At 43.5% G+C, this 20,930-nt stretch overlaps 1 protein-coding gene across 1 annotated transcript in view; it reads left to right on the forward strand.

Moving 5' to 3' along the window:
- Nucleotides 1–227: 227 nt before the first annotated feature.
- GPC1 (glypican 1) overlaps nucleotides 228–20,930 on the forward strand; it is a 272,169-nt gene continuing 251,466 nt past the window's right edge. The window contains exon 1 of the mRNA XM_089509286.1: nucleotides 228–1,237. Coding sequence (XP_089365412.1) covers nucleotides 1,063–1,237 — 175 coding nt within the window. The 5' untranslated portion in view covers nucleotides 228–1,062. The remainder of the gene's footprint in view (nucleotides 1,238–20,930) is intronic.

The raw sequence follows: 20,930 nt of genomic DNA on the forward strand, positions 1-20,930 counted from the left end.
TGAGGGCGGGGCGGGGCGGGGCTTGGAGGGCGAGGCAAGCAGGGCCCCTCCCTCGCTGATTGGTGGGCTGGGGGCGTGAGGAAGGATGATGCCACGTCCGGCGGGAAAGCCCTGCCTTGTGGCTGCTGCTGCTGCTCCTGACTCGCTCAGTCTCCGGCGCTTGGCTCGCCTGGCAGCAGCTGGGGCGCTCCCCTTCCCAGGCAGGCGCTGCTGCTGCTGCTGCTGCTTCTGCCGCCGCGATTGCCAGCCTTCTCCCAGCTTCAGCAACTTTCCCGGCGGAGCCTCAGCATCCTCCCTGGCGCCTCCCCCGAGGAGCCCTCGCCGCCCGGCCCTTGAGCCGCTGAAGAGGGAGCTGTCCTTGGCTCTGGCCTGGAGCCGCCGCTTGCTGGTCCTCCTCGAGTCCAAGCCTCCCGTTGCCTCGGCGGGGCTTTCTTGCCTTTGCCTCCAGTCACCCAGGGCTCTTCCTTCCTTTTCTTTCTGGACACTTCGGCCACTTCCCTGCCTTCTTCGGAAAGCCCTTCAGCCCAACCCTCTCCTTTCAAAACATAAAGAAGTTGTTGTTGTTGTTGTTCTTCTTCTTCTTCGTATTCTTTGGCAGGGGCCTGGCTCGGCCCTTCTGGCTCCCCCTGAAGCCCCCTTCCCCCCGGTTTCTGTTCTTTGATTTTGCTTGGCGCCCTTTTCCCGGCCTCTTTCTTCTGCCGGGGAAGCCTCCTTTCCCAGCCCAGCCGCTGCTGTCCTTCTTCGGAAGGGAACCGAGCCCGACTTGCTTGCTCTGGGGGCCCTCTTTGGACCCCGGCTTGCTCTCTTGCTTGCTTGCTGGGCCCCCCTTCCCCTTTGTGGCCCGCCTTCTCCCTTCCGCCGCCTCTCCTGGGCTGCCATTGTTCCTCGGAGGGGATCTCGTTGGGAACAAGGAGGAGGAGGAGGAGGAGAAGGGACCGGCAGCCCCGCCGCCTCGCCCTCCCGAAGAGAAGCGCCAGCGCCAGCAGCAGGACTGAGTCGGGCTCGCTCTCCCCGGCGGCGGCTTCTCCTGCGGGACACGGGCTGCTAGCCATCGGGGACAGGATGCCTGGCTTCCCGGGAGGATTTTGGCTCCTCTGCCTCGCCACCGCCTCCGCCGCAGCCTCCTCTTCATCCAGGAGCGACGGGGCCAACAAGGCCAGGAGCTGCTCCGACCTCCGGCAACTCTATGGGGCCAAAGGCTTCAGCCCCAGCGGGGTCCCCCAGGCCGAGATCTCCGGTGAGTAGAGGCATGCAGGCGGCGCCTTCCTCTTCCTCGGATTGGCCCCGCTTTCACTCTTTTCCTGGCTTAAGGCTATGGAATTCTGGGAGTTGGAGTTTGTTGTCAAGACAACAAACTCCAATTCCCAGAATTCCACAGCCTTGAGCCAGAAAAAGACTTAAAAATGTGCCAGACAGGGTTATTTCTCCAGTGTGGATGCAGCCATAACTCTCATTCTTGGGCAGGGTCCATTCCTCAAAGGGGTGTCGTTGGTATCTTGTACATGTGAAAGGGATCCAGGAGTCCAGTAGACCACAAGTTGAACTTGAGTCAACAGTGCGATGCGGCAGCTAAAAAGGCCAATGCAATTTTAGGCTGCATCAATGAAAGTATAGTTTCTAGATCAAGGGAAGTAATAGTGCCACTCTATTCTGCTTTGCTCAGGCCCCACCTGGAATATTGTGTCCAGTTCTGGGCACCACAATTTAAAAAGGATGTTGAGAAACTGGAGCGTGTCCAAAGGAAGGCAAATAAAATGGTGAAGGGTCTGGAAACCATGTCCTATGAGGAACGAGTGAGGGAGCTAGGGATGTTTAGCCTAAGAAGGTTAATAGGAGGTGAAGGGATGTCATATTGAAGAGGGAGCAAGCTTGTTTTCTAGACCTGGAGCAATGGATGCAAGCTGCAGGAAAAGAGATGCCACCTCAACATCAGGAGGAACTTCCTGAGAGTAAGGGCTGTCTGACAGTGGAACAGACTCCTTCCTCGGAGTGTAGTGGAGTCTCCTTCCTTGGAGGTCTTTAAGCAGAGGCTGGATAGCCATCTGTCAATGGGGATGCTTTGATTGAGAATTCCTGCATGGCAGAATGGGATTGGACTGGATGTCCCTTGCAGTCTCTTCCAACTCTATGATTCTATGAAGCCCATGTTGCAGCTTCATTGTCTGCTAAAGGATGGAGGAGCAAGGCTGTTTTTGTCAGTCACAGCCTTCCCAAGCTGGTGGCTTCTCTCCGCATAGGACTGGAGCTCCCATAGTTTCAAGCTGGGATGGTTGATGGAATGATGGGAGTTGTGATCTAACATCTAGAGAGCAGCAGGTTGGGGAAGGCTTGTGGAGGATGCCTTCCCCCATGTTATTTGGCTGCTTCCCTTTTTTCATCCTCCACTTTGGTTTATTTGCCTCCCTCCACTGACTGTCTCGAAGTAAAATTCAAAGCTATAGCTGTGTTAGTCTATAGAATCAGTACATAGAGAGATCTTGCAGCACCTTTGAGACTAACTGAAAGAAAGAAATTGGCAGCATGAGCTTTCGTAGGCTGAAGTTTGGACAAATGCATCTGATGAAGTAGACTGAAGTCTACGAAAGCTCATGCCTCAAACTATGTTTCTATTGTAGTAGAGTCTCCTTCCTTGGAGGTCTTTAAACGGAGGCTGGATGGCCATCTGTCATGGATGCTTTGATTGAGAGTTCCTGCATGGCAGGGGGTAGGACTGGATGGCCCTTGTGGTCTCTTCCAACTCTATGATTCTAAGTAGTTAGTCTTTCCTGGAACTTTGCTGGAGTTGAGGCTGCCTTTGTAATGCCAGCCTCAGTGCAAGATTTGCTTTGGAAGGGAGTGCTGAGATCCCTTATTTGTGAGACATTTCCTGCAAGTCACACAACCGCCACCCATGTTCCTTGGTGTCACCCTCCCACACATCTCAAAGTGTGTACTTTGCTGAATTTAATGTGCCACAGAGGAACTGGAATTCCTCTGCCTAACCGCCTCCCCCCCCCCCCCAAATGCTCTGTGATATTGAAGGCGTGTGGTTGCTGTGGTTGTAAAAATAAAATCCAATTCTGTCCTTAGCATATGGCTCTATTGCTTTGGAGGATTTGAGCCAGGAAGGGGGGGGGGGTAGGTAATGAAAAACTGTTGTGATTGGTTCTGAGGTTAAAGAGTGCCACAAGGCAGTAAGAGAAGAGGTGGAGTGTTTTAGCCTCTTTGGGAAGAAAGCAGTTTATAGTCCAGCTGACAGTTCTTGCTGTAGCTCTTTTTTCTTCGTTGAAAGGACACACAAATGCCTAGTTATTTGAGGAGGTAAACTGTAGAGCAGAGGTAATTCCTACAAGTCGCTACAGCATTGCAATACTGACTTCCTCTGAATGGATAAGAGGGTTTCAGATTCTTTTTTAAAGGTCAGATACTTCTGAAGTATAAAAAAATATGGGGTGTTGGAATACCAAAGTTCTAGTGGGGAACTAACAAAATCTACAGGCTTGTAGGAACTTTCTCATTAACGTACAACAATAAAATGCCTCAGGGTGAGCATCAAACCCAACTTAACAAAGATGCTCTGTCAAAATTATTCTCCATGGCCAATTCCAAACAAATCTTTCCTCAAAAGTCAATCGCAGTGAAATAGTCCAATATGCTGGATTAGGATTGCAGTTTAGCCATTTCTTGACTAGTATTTGAGGCACACAAATCCTAACATTATTATATAGAGAGTGCTTCAGCCTTTGTTCATTGCTTACCTGCAGAGCAATCGAAAGCCAGGAGGACACAAATGGGAGAAATTCTTTCCCTCAATCAAGTACAGAAAAAACAGTGATTCTACAGAGAGTGCCCCCTACAGAATGGTTTCAGTTATCTTGTTAGTACTGTATACAGTTAGAATACCTATGTTTAGTTTAGTGCTGAAGTATGTTCACTTTACCAGTTTATTTTACTGAAGGAATAAAAATCATTTATGGAATTTATTGAGCTTGACCAAGAGCTGCCTTTTCTTTTTTTAAAACTTTCTACAAAGTGGATAAACTAGTTGCTTTCAACATGGCTGTCCTCCTTAGCATTAAGATCTTTGGAAGCATGTCTTCCAAGTAAGCTTGTGTAGAACTGGCTTCTGAGATACGTTTCTGCAGGTTGCTTGCAAGAACTACCCTAAGCATCATTTTTGATGGTTTAAATCAGATTTCTTTCTTGATCATTTAAACATAGGGCTGAACTTAGAGTGAAGCAAGAGTAAGCATAAAATGTCTGTGGATGGGATACATTCATTAATTCATTCATTATTCCATTACAAGCTATAACTTATTATAGTGGCAGAAGAATTTAAGGGATACCGATGAACCCAAGTAAGTTCTTTGCTATGTGCAGTTGAGAGCAGTTTTTTAAAAAACACCTTACTGTTGATGGATCGTATCATGCATATTCACTTATCCAGTAACTCATTACTTCTGTTTGATATCACGTCTTTGTTGCTCTACATTTCATCCAGTGTTTTGCCAGTGGGATGGATTGTTTTAAATCAAAACAACTGCCCATCATAGAATGGATATTTATCTAAGGTGTTTATTATACAGGTTGGATATCGTGGTTTTAAATGTTGTAATTTAATATTGTTTTTATATGGTGTTTTAATTGTTTGATTGTGATAAGTTTTTAAAGTGGTTTTATTTGTGGGCTGCCTTGATTCCCTTTCTGGGAGAAAGGCAGCATAGAAATTAAACAAACAAATAAATAGATTTTAAAATTCAGGCATTTTTATAAGATGTATATTTATATGCCTTCCTTAAAACATATTGGTTGTTAACTATATAGAGGCTCTATGCAATTAATGGACATTATCCACGACCAAGTGCCCGTGCCCATTTTGCACTCTAGGAGGATGTCTAGGGATTTCACAGAATTATAGAGATGGAAGGGACCAACCCCATGCAAGTACAGAAATCCTCTGCCAAAGTACCCCCAAAATGTGGCTGTCTAACCTCTGATTAAAGACCTCCAAATAAGAAGAGTCCACCACTTTCCAAGATTATTTTTTCTACTGTTAAGTAGTTTTTACTGTCATGGGGTTTCTTCCTAATATATACTTGGAACCTTTTTTCTTGTAACTGCTTGTAACTACTTCTTCTGGACACTTTCCAATTTGTTAGTATTGTTCCTAAACTGTGATGCCCAGAACTATACACAGTGCTGCAGTATTTGGCATCTAATCAAAACACAATTTATGAATGCCTCTGACTAGTTCATCATTGATGGAGCAAACTGAACTGTTCTTACCTCCTGACACATACCAGTCATCAGATCATTCTGTTTATCCTAAGCCTAATTTAAAAGTCAAATTGAATTTCATTACACACCTGATGAGATCTAGAATTGGTTCTTCTTTTAACCAGAAAGTTTCCTTCCCAGTCCTGGCTTAACAGAGCTGCTCTAACTGTGGGAACAATGAAGGAATTATGGAGAGTCTCTCCCTTTTTCTGTTTTGCAATACTTAGGATGCTACTGGCCCTGGGCACTGCAATTTTCTTGAGTCTGCTATTGCTTGGGCTGCTGGAACAGCAGCAGTTTTGACACTGTGAAGTTTATCACACGGGAGGAATTTCTCTTAATTTCAAATGAAAAGAAAGTGGGGTCAGAACACATTCACGTGAATTCGAATTGCATTCGAATTGACTTCCCATTGTCCGAAAATAGCTTGCCGTTGCCCGAAATTGCGTGTGGTAGTCTGTCATGCAATAACATTAAACCCCATGATTGTGTTAGGATTGCCATTGGATTATATTTCCAATTTCCTTTGTCTGATAAACTCATGTGGCTGCATCCACATTGCAGAAATAATCCAGTTTCACACCACTTTAATGGTGATGGCTCAGTGCTGTGGAATTCTGGGAATTGTAGTTTGTTTTGGCACCAGAGCTCTTTGGCTAAATGTCTCACAAAAGTACAAGTCCCAGAATTCCAGCATTGAGCCATAGCAGTTAAAGTTGTGTCAGACTGGTTTATTTCTGCAGTGCAGCTGCAGCCTGAACAAGAGCAGTGATAAAGACTGCCTGGCACTGAAACTAATGTGGGGCAGGCTAAAAGTATCTGACAGTAGATTGAAAGAGAGAAAAATAAATGGTCTAGCTTTTCCTGAATTCAAATCTGAGCCAGAGAAGAACTTGGGTCATAATGCTTGTCTTCCTGTTGAGTGTTACGAGCTACCAGAAAATATATGTACTGTAAATAAGGATATGAAACAATATCAAAAGATGTCTTTTGCCAGTGTGTTGTCATGAGCAGTGATGTTACACAGATACAGTCATGAAACCCTGGTAGAAGGAAATTGTACAGTGGAAAATTAAGAGAATGAGAGCATGTGGTTTGTGAGCCATCTGCTTATAGCCTTGCCAGCTGTGTGCTTTAAAAGGAATTCTTCATGTTCCTAGTTGGTGATTGCCATATGTACTTCAAATTAGTAAGAATGTAGAAAGTCACATCTGTGTTGTGCTACTGACTGTACAAGATTCCCATAAAGAGTGTCATTCCCAGATCCTGGGCTTTCTCAATTCCAATATGTAGTAAGACAAAAGAATCGGCAAGGGAAGACAACTGTCTAGAATACCTGTATAATATCTTAATGTATTGATCACCAGTATGGTATTGCTGTGTCTGTTCTTTCTTGTTCTGTTCCTTGAGCTACCTGAGAATTGTGTACAGGTAGCTTAGTCTCCCAGTCCTGGCGAAAAACTCGACTCTTATCTGACAAGACTCGCCATAGGAACTTTCTTTGGTCCTATCGGGAGGCAATACGTGCAGCGAAGAGATGTTTCTCCTCTGCACGTATTGCGTCTGCAGAATCCCGTCCAGCAGAGCTGTTTAGGGTAGTAAGGGAACTGACGCAGGTATCCCCTGCACAGAACCCTTTACTTAACCCAACAACAGCCTGCTGTGATGCATTTAACAACTTCTTTGCAGATAAAATCTCTCAGATAAGAGCTGACTTAGACGCCAGTATTGTAACAGAAACAAGAGACGAGGTGTCCAGCGATTCCGTTAACAAGATTGTACTGGATCAGCTTCAATCTGTGAGTACTGAAGACGTGGCAAGCTCCTTGGTAAAGTGAGGAAAACAACTTGCCCTCTCGACCCTTGCCCATCATGGCTGGCCGTCCAGGGGAGGGATGCATTGAGACAGTTCCTTACAAGTATCATCGGTGCATCCTTCAGGGAAGGTTATATTCCATCTTGCTTAAAGGAAGCGGCTGTTAGGCCGCTTCTGAAAAAACCTTCCCTGGACCCCCTGGATATGAACAACTATAGGCCAGTCTCTTTGCTACCATTCTTGAGCAAGGTAATCGAGAGGGCGGTTGCTCTTCAACTCCAAGCTGCCTTGGATGAAACCGATTATCTAGACCAGGGGTCGGCAACCCCTGGCCCACGGGCCGGATGCGGCCCGCGGAGGTGGCAGGACCGGCCCCAGCCCGGTCCTGCTGCTGCCGCCGCCACCTCCTCCTCCACCTCCTCCTGGGCCGCACGACCCCTTGACCGCGCTGCCCTCCTCCTCCTCCACCTCACGGAGGAGGAAGAGGAGGGCCGCATGGCCTGGGGCAGAGGAGACAAAGGGGGAAGCCCCGCGCTGCTCTCCCCATGCGGCCTCGCACTACCCTCCCTGCATCCCCGCGCCGCCCTCCCCGCCTCCCCGCGTGGCCCCCTGCCACCTACCTCCTCCTCTGCCTCCTCCGCCCCGCCCCAGGCCGCGCAGCACATGGAGGAGGGGGGAGGAGGAGGAGGAAGAGGAGGAGGGGGAGCAGAAGGAGGAGGAAGAGGAGGAGGGGGGAGCAGGAGGGGGAGGAGAAAGAGAAGGAGGGGGAGCAGAAGGAGGAGGAGGAAGAGGAGGAGGGGGAGCAGGAGGAGGAGGAGGGGGAGCAGAAGGAGGAAGAGGAGGAGGGGGAGCAGAAGAAGGAGGAGGAGAAGGAGGAAGAGGAGGAGGGGGAGGAGAAGAAGGAGGTGGTGAGTGGCCAGAGGCCTCAAGGTTTTTTTAATTTTATTTTGTGTGCTTTAAGTGCTAACAAGTCTCCCTTGCTTTGACAATGATAGGATGATGATGATGATGATGATGATGATGATGATGATGATGATGATATGAGTCAGCTTGAGAGGCATGCAGGCACTGTTTCAGAAGCCAAGAGAGTGTCACCTTCCAAAGTGTGTTTTGGGTGCTTTTAATGCTAACAAATCTCCCTTTTTTTGACAGTGATAGTGTGATGATGATGATGATGATATGAGACAGCTTGAGAGGCATGCACGCACTGTTTCTGAAGCCAAGAGAATGTGACTTTCCAAAGCGCCTTTTCTGTGTGTTTTTGGTTCTTTAATGGTGATATTGATATCAACAAGCCTCTGAGGCAAGGCCAATGTAAATTGCTGTGAATTTTACAAACTCATGCACAGTGAAGAAAAACCAAAGTGCCTTGACCAAGTACACACTTCTGAGAATACACTTGGTGCAAGAACGGTGAAACCACCTTGACATGTTCAATATGCATAGCCATGTTAAACCATGCTAAGTGTTAAACCCAAGGGGTTTGGTTATGGAATAAGCCTCTGAAATATGTAAGAGGCCACGTTAAGTAAAGCCATGTGAAATGCACAAATGTGCTGCTGTGTGTGTTTTGGAATGCAGGTTGGGGGTGTTTGGCCAGAAAGGGACCAAGGAGGAGAGGGCGGGCACACACCTCCTCTTCCCCGCGGGGCTTCGGTGGAAGCTCCGCCCCCGGCGTGCAGCTCCGCCCCCGGAGGGTGGAAGCTCCGCCCCTGGCACGCGGCCCCGCCCCCGGAAGGTGGAAGCTCCACCCCCGGCTTCGGCCCCCCGAGTTGTCTGAGGGACAGCAACCCGGCCCCCGGCTCAAAAAGGTTGCCTACCCCTGATCTAGACCCATTTCAAACTGGCTTCAGGACAGGCTTTGGGGTTGAGACTGCCATGGTTGCCTTGACCGACGATTTGTGTCTGAGCATCAACAGGGGCACTGTGACCCTGTTGGTGCTTTTAGAACTCTCCGCGGTTTTCGACATGATAGATCACGGCATCCTCTTGGACCGCCTGAGGAGGTTAGGTATCGGAGGCACTGCATTGCAGTGGTTCCGTTCCTTTCTCTCAGGCAGATCCCAGAGGGTGCTGCTTGGGGACAGTTGCTCCAGTAAAAGGGAGCTCACCTGTGGTGTCCCACAGGGTGCTATTCTGTCCCCGATGTTATTTAACATCTATATGAATCTGCTGGGCGAGATCATTCAGAGTTATGGAGCTGGGTGTTATCAGTACGCTGATGACACCCAAATCTATTTCTCCATGTCTCATTCGTCTGCCTCGAATTCTGATGGTGTCTCCTCTCTCAATGAATGTCTTTGGGCAGTAATGGGCTGGATGAGGAAAAACAGATTGAGGCTGAATCCAGACAAAATGGAAGTGCTCACGGTAGCGGCCCCAAAACCAAGAATCGGGTTGCAACCTCCGGTCCTGGGCGGGGTCACACTCTCCATCAAGGACTGCGTTCGCAGTCTGGGGGTGCTCCTTGACTTGTCGCTCCTGATGTCGAACCAGGTAAATGCGACAGTCAGGAGCGCCTGTTATCAGCTTCGGCTGATATGCCAGCTGTGCCCTTTTCTGGAAGTAAGGGATCTTGAGACTGTTGTGCGCACGCTGGTAACCTCCCGTCTAGACTTCTGTAATGCGCTCTACGTGGGGCTACCCTCGTGCTTGGTCCGGAAATTGCAACTAGTGCAGAATATGGCAGCCAGAGCAATTTCTGGAACATCCAGGAGGGACCATATTACCCCAGTTCTAAAGTCCCTCCACTGGCTGCCCATTAGCTTCCGGACCCAGTACAAGGTGTTGCTTATCACCTTTAAAGCCCTAAATGGCTTGGGTCCAAACTATCTTCGGGACCGCCTTCTCCCCTACAGTCCTCCCCGCGCACTCCGCTCCTCTGGGAGAGGCCAACTTCAGCCACAAAAATCTAGGTTTTCGACTACCTCCCAGAGGGCATTTTCTGTCGTCGCCCCCAGACTGTGGAACGGCCTGCCGGATGAGATCCGTCTACTTACATCCTTAGACAGCTTTAAAAAGGCTGTTAAGACAGATCTCTTCCAGCAGGCCTTCCCAGAATAGAGAACCTGGCCACAAAAAACATCTGGGAATAAGATACTGCTGATCCCATTGACTGTTTATTGATGTGATGTTGTTGACCTTTTGGTCAGTTTTTAACTTGTATTTTTTGTTTTTTTAAATTCTGTATTGGATTTAATACTCTTTTAACGAGGGGAGGGTACCAGGGATTTTATATGTTCTGTATTTTAACTTTGTTAGCCACCCTGATTGTTCTCAGAGGGGCAGGATACAAATAAATTATTATTATTGTTGTTGTTGTTGTTGTTGTTGTTTTGTATACCTTTCACTATAAAGTTGCAGATTCTGCACATTGCTTTGATTTTCACTGAGATGGCATCACAATTCAGATGGAATGTGTATTCAGAAACAGTGTCTTTCAACAACAGGTACAAGTTGGTTTTTCAGATCATAAGCTGGAGATCCTGCTTATACTTAAAAAAAAAAGGCAATGGGAAGGAGCGCCAGTTGTCGGTCTGGCTATTTGCTTCCACAGGTTCTCTTGGTTGCTTTTCTCCAGTGCCTGCTTTAGGTTAAAATTAAAGTCCCTTCAACTACTTTAATCAGAAGAGAAGGCTGAGCAAGAGAATTTGTAGAAAATGAGGAAGGCTGGGTGCAGCATCTCTCCCATAATATAATTAGATTGTTGTCTGTGTTATTTGGCTTTTCTGTTTCCCTGTGGCATTTTGTTGGCTGCTGCTAGAAGCTAAATGGTGGAGTAGATGGGGATTTGCTCCAAATAGCCATGTAGTTTGGGCATTTCTCATGCTGCTTAATTGAGTTTCAAGCAAAACTTGTCCAAGAGAATATCTTTAAGATGCAAGATTCTTATCTCATCTTCTGTTCTTATATAAACCCTCTTACAAAAATGTTGCCTTTTGTATTATGCCTTTTGTACTGTTTTCATTTGTGCTGCACCAGATTCCATGCTTTCCTTAGCACAAGTTTAAGGTTGGTTTTAAACCATGCAACCAAACAACAGCCATTATCATATTTTTTAAAAAAGTAAGAGTGTTCTCATGAGTGAGGCTTAAATATTTTTATGGTCTGCTATTTATGTGATTACTTTGTTCTTTATGTTAATATTTAATTATTGCCCATACAAAAGAATAAGACAATATAGGACACTAGGTGCTGCCTTCCAAACCATGTAGATCTTGCATTAATTAACATCATAGATTTGGTTGAAACAAGAGGCATTTATGAAGATAATTGTCAAGTACCAGGTGCTCTTGTGTTGCTTGCTGCAAATGAATTACTGGCATTTGCTGCACATTTATAGCATGTTCTGCAAATTTTAATCTCCATTCTTAGTTATGGTTTTAAAAGAGGATTATGACTAAGATGTAAGTCTTCTCTATTCAATAAAAGCCTTAGAGAGTACAAGCCTGTTGAGACAGACACCTGTGCCAAGACTGTTGTTGGTGCAGTAACTTTAAAAAAATGGATAAATGAAAGAGTCAAGCTTCCTCTTATTTTTGATTTCATACTATGTATTTGTCACATTTGCAGTAGTAATGTTTAGTCAACATATTTTGCCCAATTGGTCATGTGCTGTTCTTTTTTTGGAAGGTGTGGATAAAAAGCATTCTGTGTATCCATTGCTCTAGAGTGTTTGACCATTACCCATTCATTGAGAGAAACAAAGCACACACACACACCTTGGTGAAACTTTTTGCCTGAAGCAAAACTGTATGATTCTAATAGGTTGGGCGGTCCCAGGCTGAGGCACCAGAGTAGATGGGAGCTGAAATAGAGCAGCAGTGGGAATAAAATGGCAGGAAGCACAGCAATTATGAGGTTGGCTGTTGGTAGAGAAAGCTGTCACTATTAGGGAGAAAATTACCTTGCCAGTTCCTAAGCTGGACAGGATCTGGCTGCTCAATACTCCAATTTATGGCTTTTTCTGCCTTGTCCATGTGGCCACTGCAGACCTGCAAAAAGTACACTACACTCAGGGCAGCCTGAGCTGTCTTGCACTCTGATGCAACTTGGATATTGTTGCACCAACTGCCGCCTTTTCAACAAAGCCTCACTTCCATTACGAGAGGCTAGGTAGTGACCAGCTGAGAAGGATACAGTTCCCCCTCTCCCTTATAGTGGTGACTGTGGTAGCACTCCCAGTTGCTCAAGGCCCAAGCAGGGAGCAGCTGTGCTAGCAACAAAAAGGGGCTGGCACACAAGACACAGGTCTGTGTAGACCGCTGCCTCCATTGGTGGCATTGATAGTTGTGGTGGAAGCTGCAGCATCCTTCCATTACTAGTCCCTTTCCTACTTGAAGTGAGAAGGGAGCAGTGCTGCCAAAAGCAGCCAGTACCCTAGGTGTGAGCCAGAGGTTACACAAGGGGTGGTGGTGGGGAGGATCTCTGTCCCCTTTCTCAGTGCTAGGAGGAGGAAGAAACAACAACTAGAGGGAGCCTTATTACATCAGCAGCAGGAAAAGAAGGAAGCAGCAGCCAGTGACTGTGCCTGTAATGGTGCCTGGCTGCTCTGTGATTGCTTTTGCAGCTAAGGAGTGGCATCTGAGGTACTCCTGAGACTGGCTATGTAATCATATGCTGCATATGGGGGGAAGGAGTGCACCCTGAAAACTCTTCAGTAACTTCTCCTCTATTGGTTATATTCAGGGCCGATTTTTATTGTAGCGTATAGTATAATATACAATTTTATGAAATATTATTTGGGCTGACCTTGTTTCTGACTTATGGCAACCCTAAGGTGAACGTGTCACAGAGTTTGCTTAGCAAGATTTGTTCAGAAGTGGTTTGCCTTTGCCTTCATCTGAGCCTGAGATAGTGTGCCTTGCTCAGGATCACCCAGTGGGTTTCCATGGGCAATTGGGGAATAGTTCAGTGCTCAAACCACTACACCATATAGGCTCTGTGCTTATTGCTGTACTTATGATGAATCAGTGACCTCTAACTGGACTAAAACTCTCCTTATTGACCTAAATATACAAAGTGTTTGGAGAGCGATTAAGGTGTATGTGTTCAGAGGAGTGTAGAGGGAAGAAAAAACAGATGCAGACGAATGCCAAATTGAATTGAAGCGGTTGTGGGATGCCTTTTCCGAACTTGACAGCTACAAATATGTTTGGCTTCCACCACTCCCACCAATCATACGAGGAACATCATAGTCCACATGGGGGAAATTTCTTGATTGGAGGATGCTTTAAAAGGATGGGGGGAAAAACCTTTGAATGAATCAATTACAAACCTTCTTGCCATTCTCTGTAAATCCCATGGTCTGGCCTGACACAGTCTAAGCAAGAGACAACTATTAATCATTTAACTAACTGAACTATTTTTATTGTTAGTGTTCAAAGTATATATCTTCCAATGTCTAATCTTTAACAATAAAACTTTATTTTCAAACATAACAATCCAAGGTCTGAATATTCTGAGTATTCATACAAGATCATAGCAGCAGTAGCCACCTTTCCATTGTCAGAGGTCAGGAAGGACCTCCTACAGAATTATAAGTTCCTTGGTGCCTAGTCTTGAGAAGTTTTTAATACTAGAAATCTCTGCTGAACAGGTTTTCAGAAGAGCAAGACCCTTCCAGTGTGGGAGAGGGAAGGGGACAAATTTGCAGTTTTCTACTTGTGGCAGCTGCCTCACTCAGGCACATGGCCATAGTAATGGATCATTAAAGCTAAAGGTTTCCTCTTTGACAAGTTTGTCTAGTCATGTCCCACTGTGGGGGGTAGTACTGATTTCTGTTACTAAGCCAAGGCAGCCACTGTTGTCAATGATGACTCTATGGTCAGATGGCCAGCTTGACTGCACGGAACGCTGTTACTCTCCCGCCAAAGTGGTACCTATCTATCTACTTGCACTTTTGCATGCTTTTGAACTGCTAGGTTAGGAGAAGCTGGGACTAGTGACTGGAGCTGACTCTGTCACATGGTGGATGGGTCTTGAACTGCTGACCTTGGTGATCATTAAGCTGGCATAAAGGACCAACAGATCTGAGCCCCAGTATATTTTTTCATATCTTGCAAGTTTCATCTCAATGGAATCAGACAAAGGTCTGACTTAACCTTTGGGTTTATCTCCTATTTAACTATTTTTATATCTAATGCTATCTCAAGTGAATGCAAATATTGATATGCCCTCTCAGAATTAGGACGCTTATATGTTATATTGCCTTAATTTGAGAGCAAGCCTCATTGAACACAGTGAGACTTCCATCATAGTAAGTATGGAATGTGGCTGCACAATTCTCCCTTTTTAATGTATAAGACTGTTAAATAGGGTATCATATTACAAGAGAGGGCAAGAGCATGTAGTTTTTGCCAAAGGGATGTGGCTGACTTGTACAACTTTGCGCCATAAGCCACAGCCTAGGAACAGCTTCTGACTAGAGGAGATGTGACAAGGCCACCAACAGGTGAATATTGTGGTAATCAAGCAGATGCTCTATCAGGTTTTCTTTGCTTCTGAAAAACTGCTATTGACTGCTTTGCACTGTGCAGCTGTTCACTTTTAACAGAATAGTTTTTATTAAAATACATCCTACAAATAAAATTTGACACTGATATGTGGCTATAAGCTACAAATTCTTACTACAACACATAATCACATCAGTTGCAGCATACTCAAGAAATATATGGAATAATTCCTAGAAAACACTACCACATAAAATGCAAGGCAAGAGATATATACTGTATGGTAGATCAAGCCTACAACTGTAGGAATTCTGAGATTCTTGAAGCTGCACAGAGGCATGTAATCATTCCCAGCGTTTTTTGGGGGTGGGGGAGAAGATGAATGTACAGTTAAAGATCTGGCATCTGGGGGCAACATGGAACTTCTGACTTAAATTATTTCCAGAAAAAACTTTTGAGAGCTAAATTAGGTGTGCCTAGATGCATTCTTTCAGGATGTGGTGGGGGTGGGGAGAAGTGCATATTGAGTGTTGAAACCAAAATTCTCCCAGGAGAAGTTTGAGTTCAGTTACACTTTTTAAATTGTCTGTTCAAAGCAGAATGTTTTCCAGAGGACAGTGATAGCCTGCACAGTGATGTGTTTCTGCCTTCTTCATTGGCCTAATAAAGTTTACATTATGGACTTTGGAATTTGTCTTATGGTCAACACAGTTACCTTTGCACTTACTAGCAGAAAAAATACCAAATTGAGCCCAGCATGGCTAAGCCAAAATACCTAGGTGGTATCACAGGACAATGCAGATTATGCAGGCATTTATGCATCCACTTTGAGAAATCCTGTCAGCATATGTCATGGCTGAAATTCAGATTGATAGTTGTGGATACACAAATTAATTCACCACTGCAGAATTGCTCCCAGTATGTTATGTTTAAGCTTGGCCTTCAAAATTATTTAATGGTTTTGACCAAGCATACTGAAAAAACTCTCACCCTTCTCAAGTTTCTTTTAAAGCCCTCCACATTTTTCAGTGGAAGATATTGCACTGTTCCTTACCATCTGTGAAGATGGGGAAATTGAGGATTCGTTGTGCAATTTATTTTGTTGCCCTATAATGGAGAATGTAAGAATCAAATTTCTTCCTTAGTGGTTGAAGAGATATGATCATTGATATGGGATGCGGTATAATTTTATATACAATTTTATAACATATTGTATATAATATACTAAGTAAACATTTCAATAATGCCATGCTGCTTATCTTGTTGCTTTCAGTGTTTTAACTACTCACAGATTTATGGGAAAGTGTTATGATTTCCAGTTGAATGAAATGTGCACTAAACTCCAGTTGTCACAGACATTACTACAGGTTATTAACTGGTGTTAAGTCCACCCCACACAGTGGAATTACTGCTAAACTATACTCATCATAAATCCATGTAGAGTAATGTTTTAACTTTTACAGCCTTGCTGTTCTGCCTTTCAAACATGTTGAGGCATACTGTGTAGTTTCTGTAGTAATGACATCTGTGGGCATCCATTCAGTTCACATGGCTACATCCTATAGATTCCTGGGATTTGCATTTTATGGATACACTAGAACTCTCTGGCTCAGAATTCTAAATATCCTTCCCTAAGCTACTAACCAAGAGCCAGAGTTAGACCAGGACTCTAGAGACCAGGGCTCAAATCCCTGCTCAGCCATGAAATCCACTAGGTATCCTTGGGCAAGTCACACTCTCCCAGCCTCAGAGAAAACTAATGGCAAACCTCCTCTGAAGAAATCTTGCCAAGAAAACCTTGTAGTTTTTGCCTTAGGGTTGCCATATGTTGGAAATGTCTTAAAGCAGTGGTTCCTAAACTTTGTCATCCTAGTGTTTTGGACTTCAGTTCCCAGAAGCCACAGTTGGCTTGACCAAGAGTAAGGAATTCTGGGAGTTGAAGTCCAGAACATCTGGAGGACGAAAGTTTGAGAACCTCTGGACTAGATAATTTGGTCCTCCATGTATTTTTGAACTTCAACTCCCAGAAACCCTAGCCAACTTCTCCAGTAGTCAGGAATTCTGGGAGCTGAAGTCCAAACATCCGGAGGACCAAAGTTTGGGAACCATTGGCTCAAAGGCTCACAACAACAAACTCCAGTGAATTTTACAGTATAGGACAGTGCATGTTTGAGTCAGTACATATTAAATTGCTCATCTGTGGATTATAAATGATAGATCTGCAACCCTAGCTAATGACAATTCTGTAACAGTTAAGTAGGCATAAACTTTTAAAATGAAGCAGTTGGATTACAAAACAGATGTTTCAAAATGCAGCAATCTAACATTAATATGGGTTGTACAATTTGTCCAAAAGCTCTATAATATATTTTGTTATTTCTTTCTGTGGTTTTATATGCCAAGATGCATGGGAACTACAGTAGCTTATAAACTACTATAGCTTATAACTGTTGATTTATTTTAGAAGTAGATTTACTGTAGCTATAATGGGACAATTTGATGGTTATATACACTGTTAACCAATGATGAAACAAGAACAGAGATGCTGTATTGCAAGTGATTTTTCCTGCAAGAATACTGCTCTTTTATAGAACTGTATACTGTACTATGCTATATAATTGACACAATATGTGCCCCCCCCCCATTATTTTACAACTTTGCCCTGATCCAACTGTATTGCCAGTAGAAGGAAATGATCATTTTTCAGCCTATTGGCTAAGATCAAGAAACACTGAAATGCAGATAGATGAAATCCAGATGCACATCCAGTTTACACCTGTGATTCCTGTTCCTTCAAACCATTTCTGTGCTTCCTTTTATTTTAAGCCTGGCTTACTGACTGCTGGGAGGAGGAATAGCTTTTGGAGGAGCCAAAGCAGAGAAATACCTGTGAATCATATTTCTTGTATTACACTTCATTTGAGAAAGGACAGTGAGTTCTTTTAGGTAGGTGCCTATAGGAAAGAGGGCCCTTGGCTCTAAAACTCTCCCTGTATTTGGGTTAGCTATGTTAGCTGTGCGACAGAATAAAATCCCAAATCCACAAAATAGTGACACCTAAACAACTCAACAACTAAAAACACATTTACCTGATGAAGAAGCCAGTGAAGCTTTGAAAGTTTGCATGATGTATTTTGTGCATTTTAGTTGGTCTAATAAAGTTGTCACTGTTTTGTGGATTTTGCATTTTGTTCTGTTTTGCTGCATGACCAGCACAGCTAGCCCTGAATATATTTCCTGGATTTGAAAATACTAAATTTAACTGCAAAGGGGATCCTTTAACAAAAGAGAGCTAATGGATAGGGACTTAACCCTTTGAGTCTTTTGGAAATCGGCTGTGATGGGCTGTGCTGTTTTGTTGATTGGTATATGGCCTTTTAATGAATTTTAAATGGCTTTAACTCATTTGTTTAATTATTTTTAAAATAATTTTCATATTTATTTTTAATTGATATTTCTGTACAGTTTTTAATCTGTACTGTTTAATTATTTGTAAGCCACTTTGAGTTCCATTATTAGGAAAAAGGCAAAATATAAGAAATTAAAATAAATAAATACATAATAAACTCTCAATAATAGCATCATAGGACCGATGTTTGAGTTTCCATTCATATGGATGTGAAATATCAGGAGTAATTAAAATCTTTATATATGTATGCCATCATCTTTTTTTAGGCCATTGGTTGATTATATTTCAGGGGTGGAGAACATGCACCCTCTAGATGTTGGAGTGTAGCTCCCTTTAGACCCAGCCAACAGCACCGGTGGTGAGGGATGCTGGGAGCTACCGACAAAAGACATCTACAGGGCCACAACCCTGTTATATCCAGTTGCAAAAACAGTTATATAATGAATAACATTTAATTGTTGTTGTTGTTTTAAAAAGGGTATTTCATCCAGTAAGCCACATCTCCAGCCTTCAACATAAGTGTGTGTGTGTGTGTGTGTGTGTGTGCTTGGCTTTCTTGCTTAGGGCAAAATTTTAAAAGAAATTTGGTAAAGCCAAAGCACAGTTAACAAGCATGACTAGCATGCAAGCAGGGATGTATGAGCCTACAGAGATTTATTGCAAGATTAATTAATACTATTCATGTCACTCTGCACTGCCTGATGATTCATAGATGTAGCTTGTTAAAGATGTAAACTCATCATCTCTCTGCACTAATCCACATGCCCAGATCATATTTAACTTTAATCTTTTAATAGCTGAATAGCAGAAGGTATACTGCCTCCCTGCTTCTTTTGTCAGATTCATCGTTCAAGTCACTAGCTAGGTAACCTCAACAATCATCCACATTGGATTCCTCTCCAAGAAGATGTCAGTATACTATGTTTAATAGCTCCATGACAGCTCATAATACTCATGTGGTTACTTCTTCTATCTAGTAAGCTGGAGAAAGAACATCAGAGCAACAGCAAGTGTGTGGATACAAGTGGGTGATAAAACACTGAACAAAATACCACACTGCATAAAGTCATCTACATCCAACTACAGTATGGTCCAGTAAAGTTCTTATGCTTTTAAAAACCATTTAAAGAATGCTGGATTTTAGTATTTTGGATCTACAATTAACCATGCTGACTAGAAGAATTGCTCAAACTGATAATTCCAAGCTCCAAATTTATTTATTTAGGTATTTATATAATGCCTCCCAGCCCACAAGGGCTCCTGAGATGATGCACAACAAATAAAAGCAATTAAAACAATATAAAGATTAAAAAATGTAACTAATATATTTGTTTGCAGATGTAACCAAGCACATATTATGTATCATTGTCCCCAAAATTCTTTGTAATCCCCCCCATAGTATATGAATAAAATATTTTGGATATTATGGGTCTGTGTTTTCATTTGCACATTCATGTATATTCATATTTTAACATTTTAAAAGAAAATAACATTGTTCAAATTAAAACAGTTTTTTTTTAAAAAAAGTAAATTCAATTCTTAGCTCAATGCATGTTTAAACTCTACACATAAAAAGTTGGGACGAGGAGAAGGAGGGATCAGAGCCTCACAAGTCTTGCACATCCCTTGAGCAACTCTTGCATCTCCCTGCCTCAGAATTACTGAATAAAATACTTCACTAGGCTACTGCTAATGTTTAAGACAGTATTTAAGCCAGGGATTACTAAATATAACTGCAACATAACTTGTGTTACTGTACCCTGCAAAAATGATACCCAGCTTTATCATCCCATCACCAACAGCTTTTCAGCATCTTGCCTTCCTGAATTAGATTTGGCTGTTCTATTTCCATCTAAGAGACACCATTTCTGATTTCTGCCATTTAGTATATTTATACATTGTCACTGATTCCCAGAAAGATTTAATTTAAATAACACTTGAATCTGTTTTTCATGTAATCTTGAGGATTTAGAAAAAGGTTTAGAAAGAGAACCAAAACAATCTTGATACCTAAACACATACAAAATAATTTAATAGTGAGGCTGCTGAATTTTGGAGGCAGGACAGAAATGAGTGTTTTATTAATCAGAATCCATTCAAAATTTGGCTGGACCCTGAAATATGTATTGACCTTCTTGAGCTGTCCTTTCTTTCCCTAAACTTTCCCCCCTGTATTAGGCTTGAATATTCTACCAATCTAATTAGTGAAGGGTGCTTGGGAATTGTAGTTTGCGATTCCTTCTGCATTCCTTCTTGAAGCATTCAGAAAGTCACTAGGATCTCATGAAGAACTTGAGATAAGGATCTGAATGTTGCTGACGTCTCCCCACACTGAGTAAAACTTATGGCCAGCTTCAGGAATGGATAATTTTTACTACAATCATCATCACACCCCACAATTTAGAAAGTCTTGTTACATTATAACCTGAGTTCACTCTGTGTGTCCCTTCAAGTTGCCTGTTGACTTATGGTGACCCCATGAATATCATAGGGTTTTCTTAGGCAAGGAATACTCAGAGGTTTTTTCCAGTTTCTTCCACTGAAGTATAGCCTACAGCTTCAAAAATTCAGGCTTGGGTCATAATTTCTCACTTTGCTAGCTAAACTGGCTAATCCCTTTCTTTCCTACACAAAATTACCTGAAATGAAGGTGTGGGTGCCCTGGTGGCTGGGAAAGCACACAGTTTTCAGTTCTCTACTCACCCACTATCCCCCAATTGCACTGTCAGGAAGGACTAGGGTCACACTTCCCAAGTGCGCCATTTTCAGAGCTTTCTATGAATATAAATAGGTCACCATGAAGCCGGAATTCATAAAGAGCTGAGGTGGAGGAAGCTTTCTCATGGCTACCAGCAAATAGATGAGCAACAGACTGGTGTAGTGGGTTTAGTTGTTGCACTACTGACTCTGGAGACCAGGATTTGATTCCCAGCTCAACCATGGAACCCACTGGGTGACCTTGGGCAAGTTACAGCCTCAGGGGAAAGCAGTAGGAAAC

Source organism: Sceloporus occidentalis, unplaced genomic scaffold (genome assembly GCF_023333645.1).
Source record: "Sceloporus occidentalis isolate IW3139 unplaced genomic scaffold, rSceOcc1.0.p SCAF_2, whole genome shotgun sequence".
Classification (NCBI taxonomy): domain Eukaryota; kingdom Metazoa; phylum Chordata; class Lepidosauria; order Squamata; family Phrynosomatidae; genus Sceloporus; species Sceloporus occidentalis.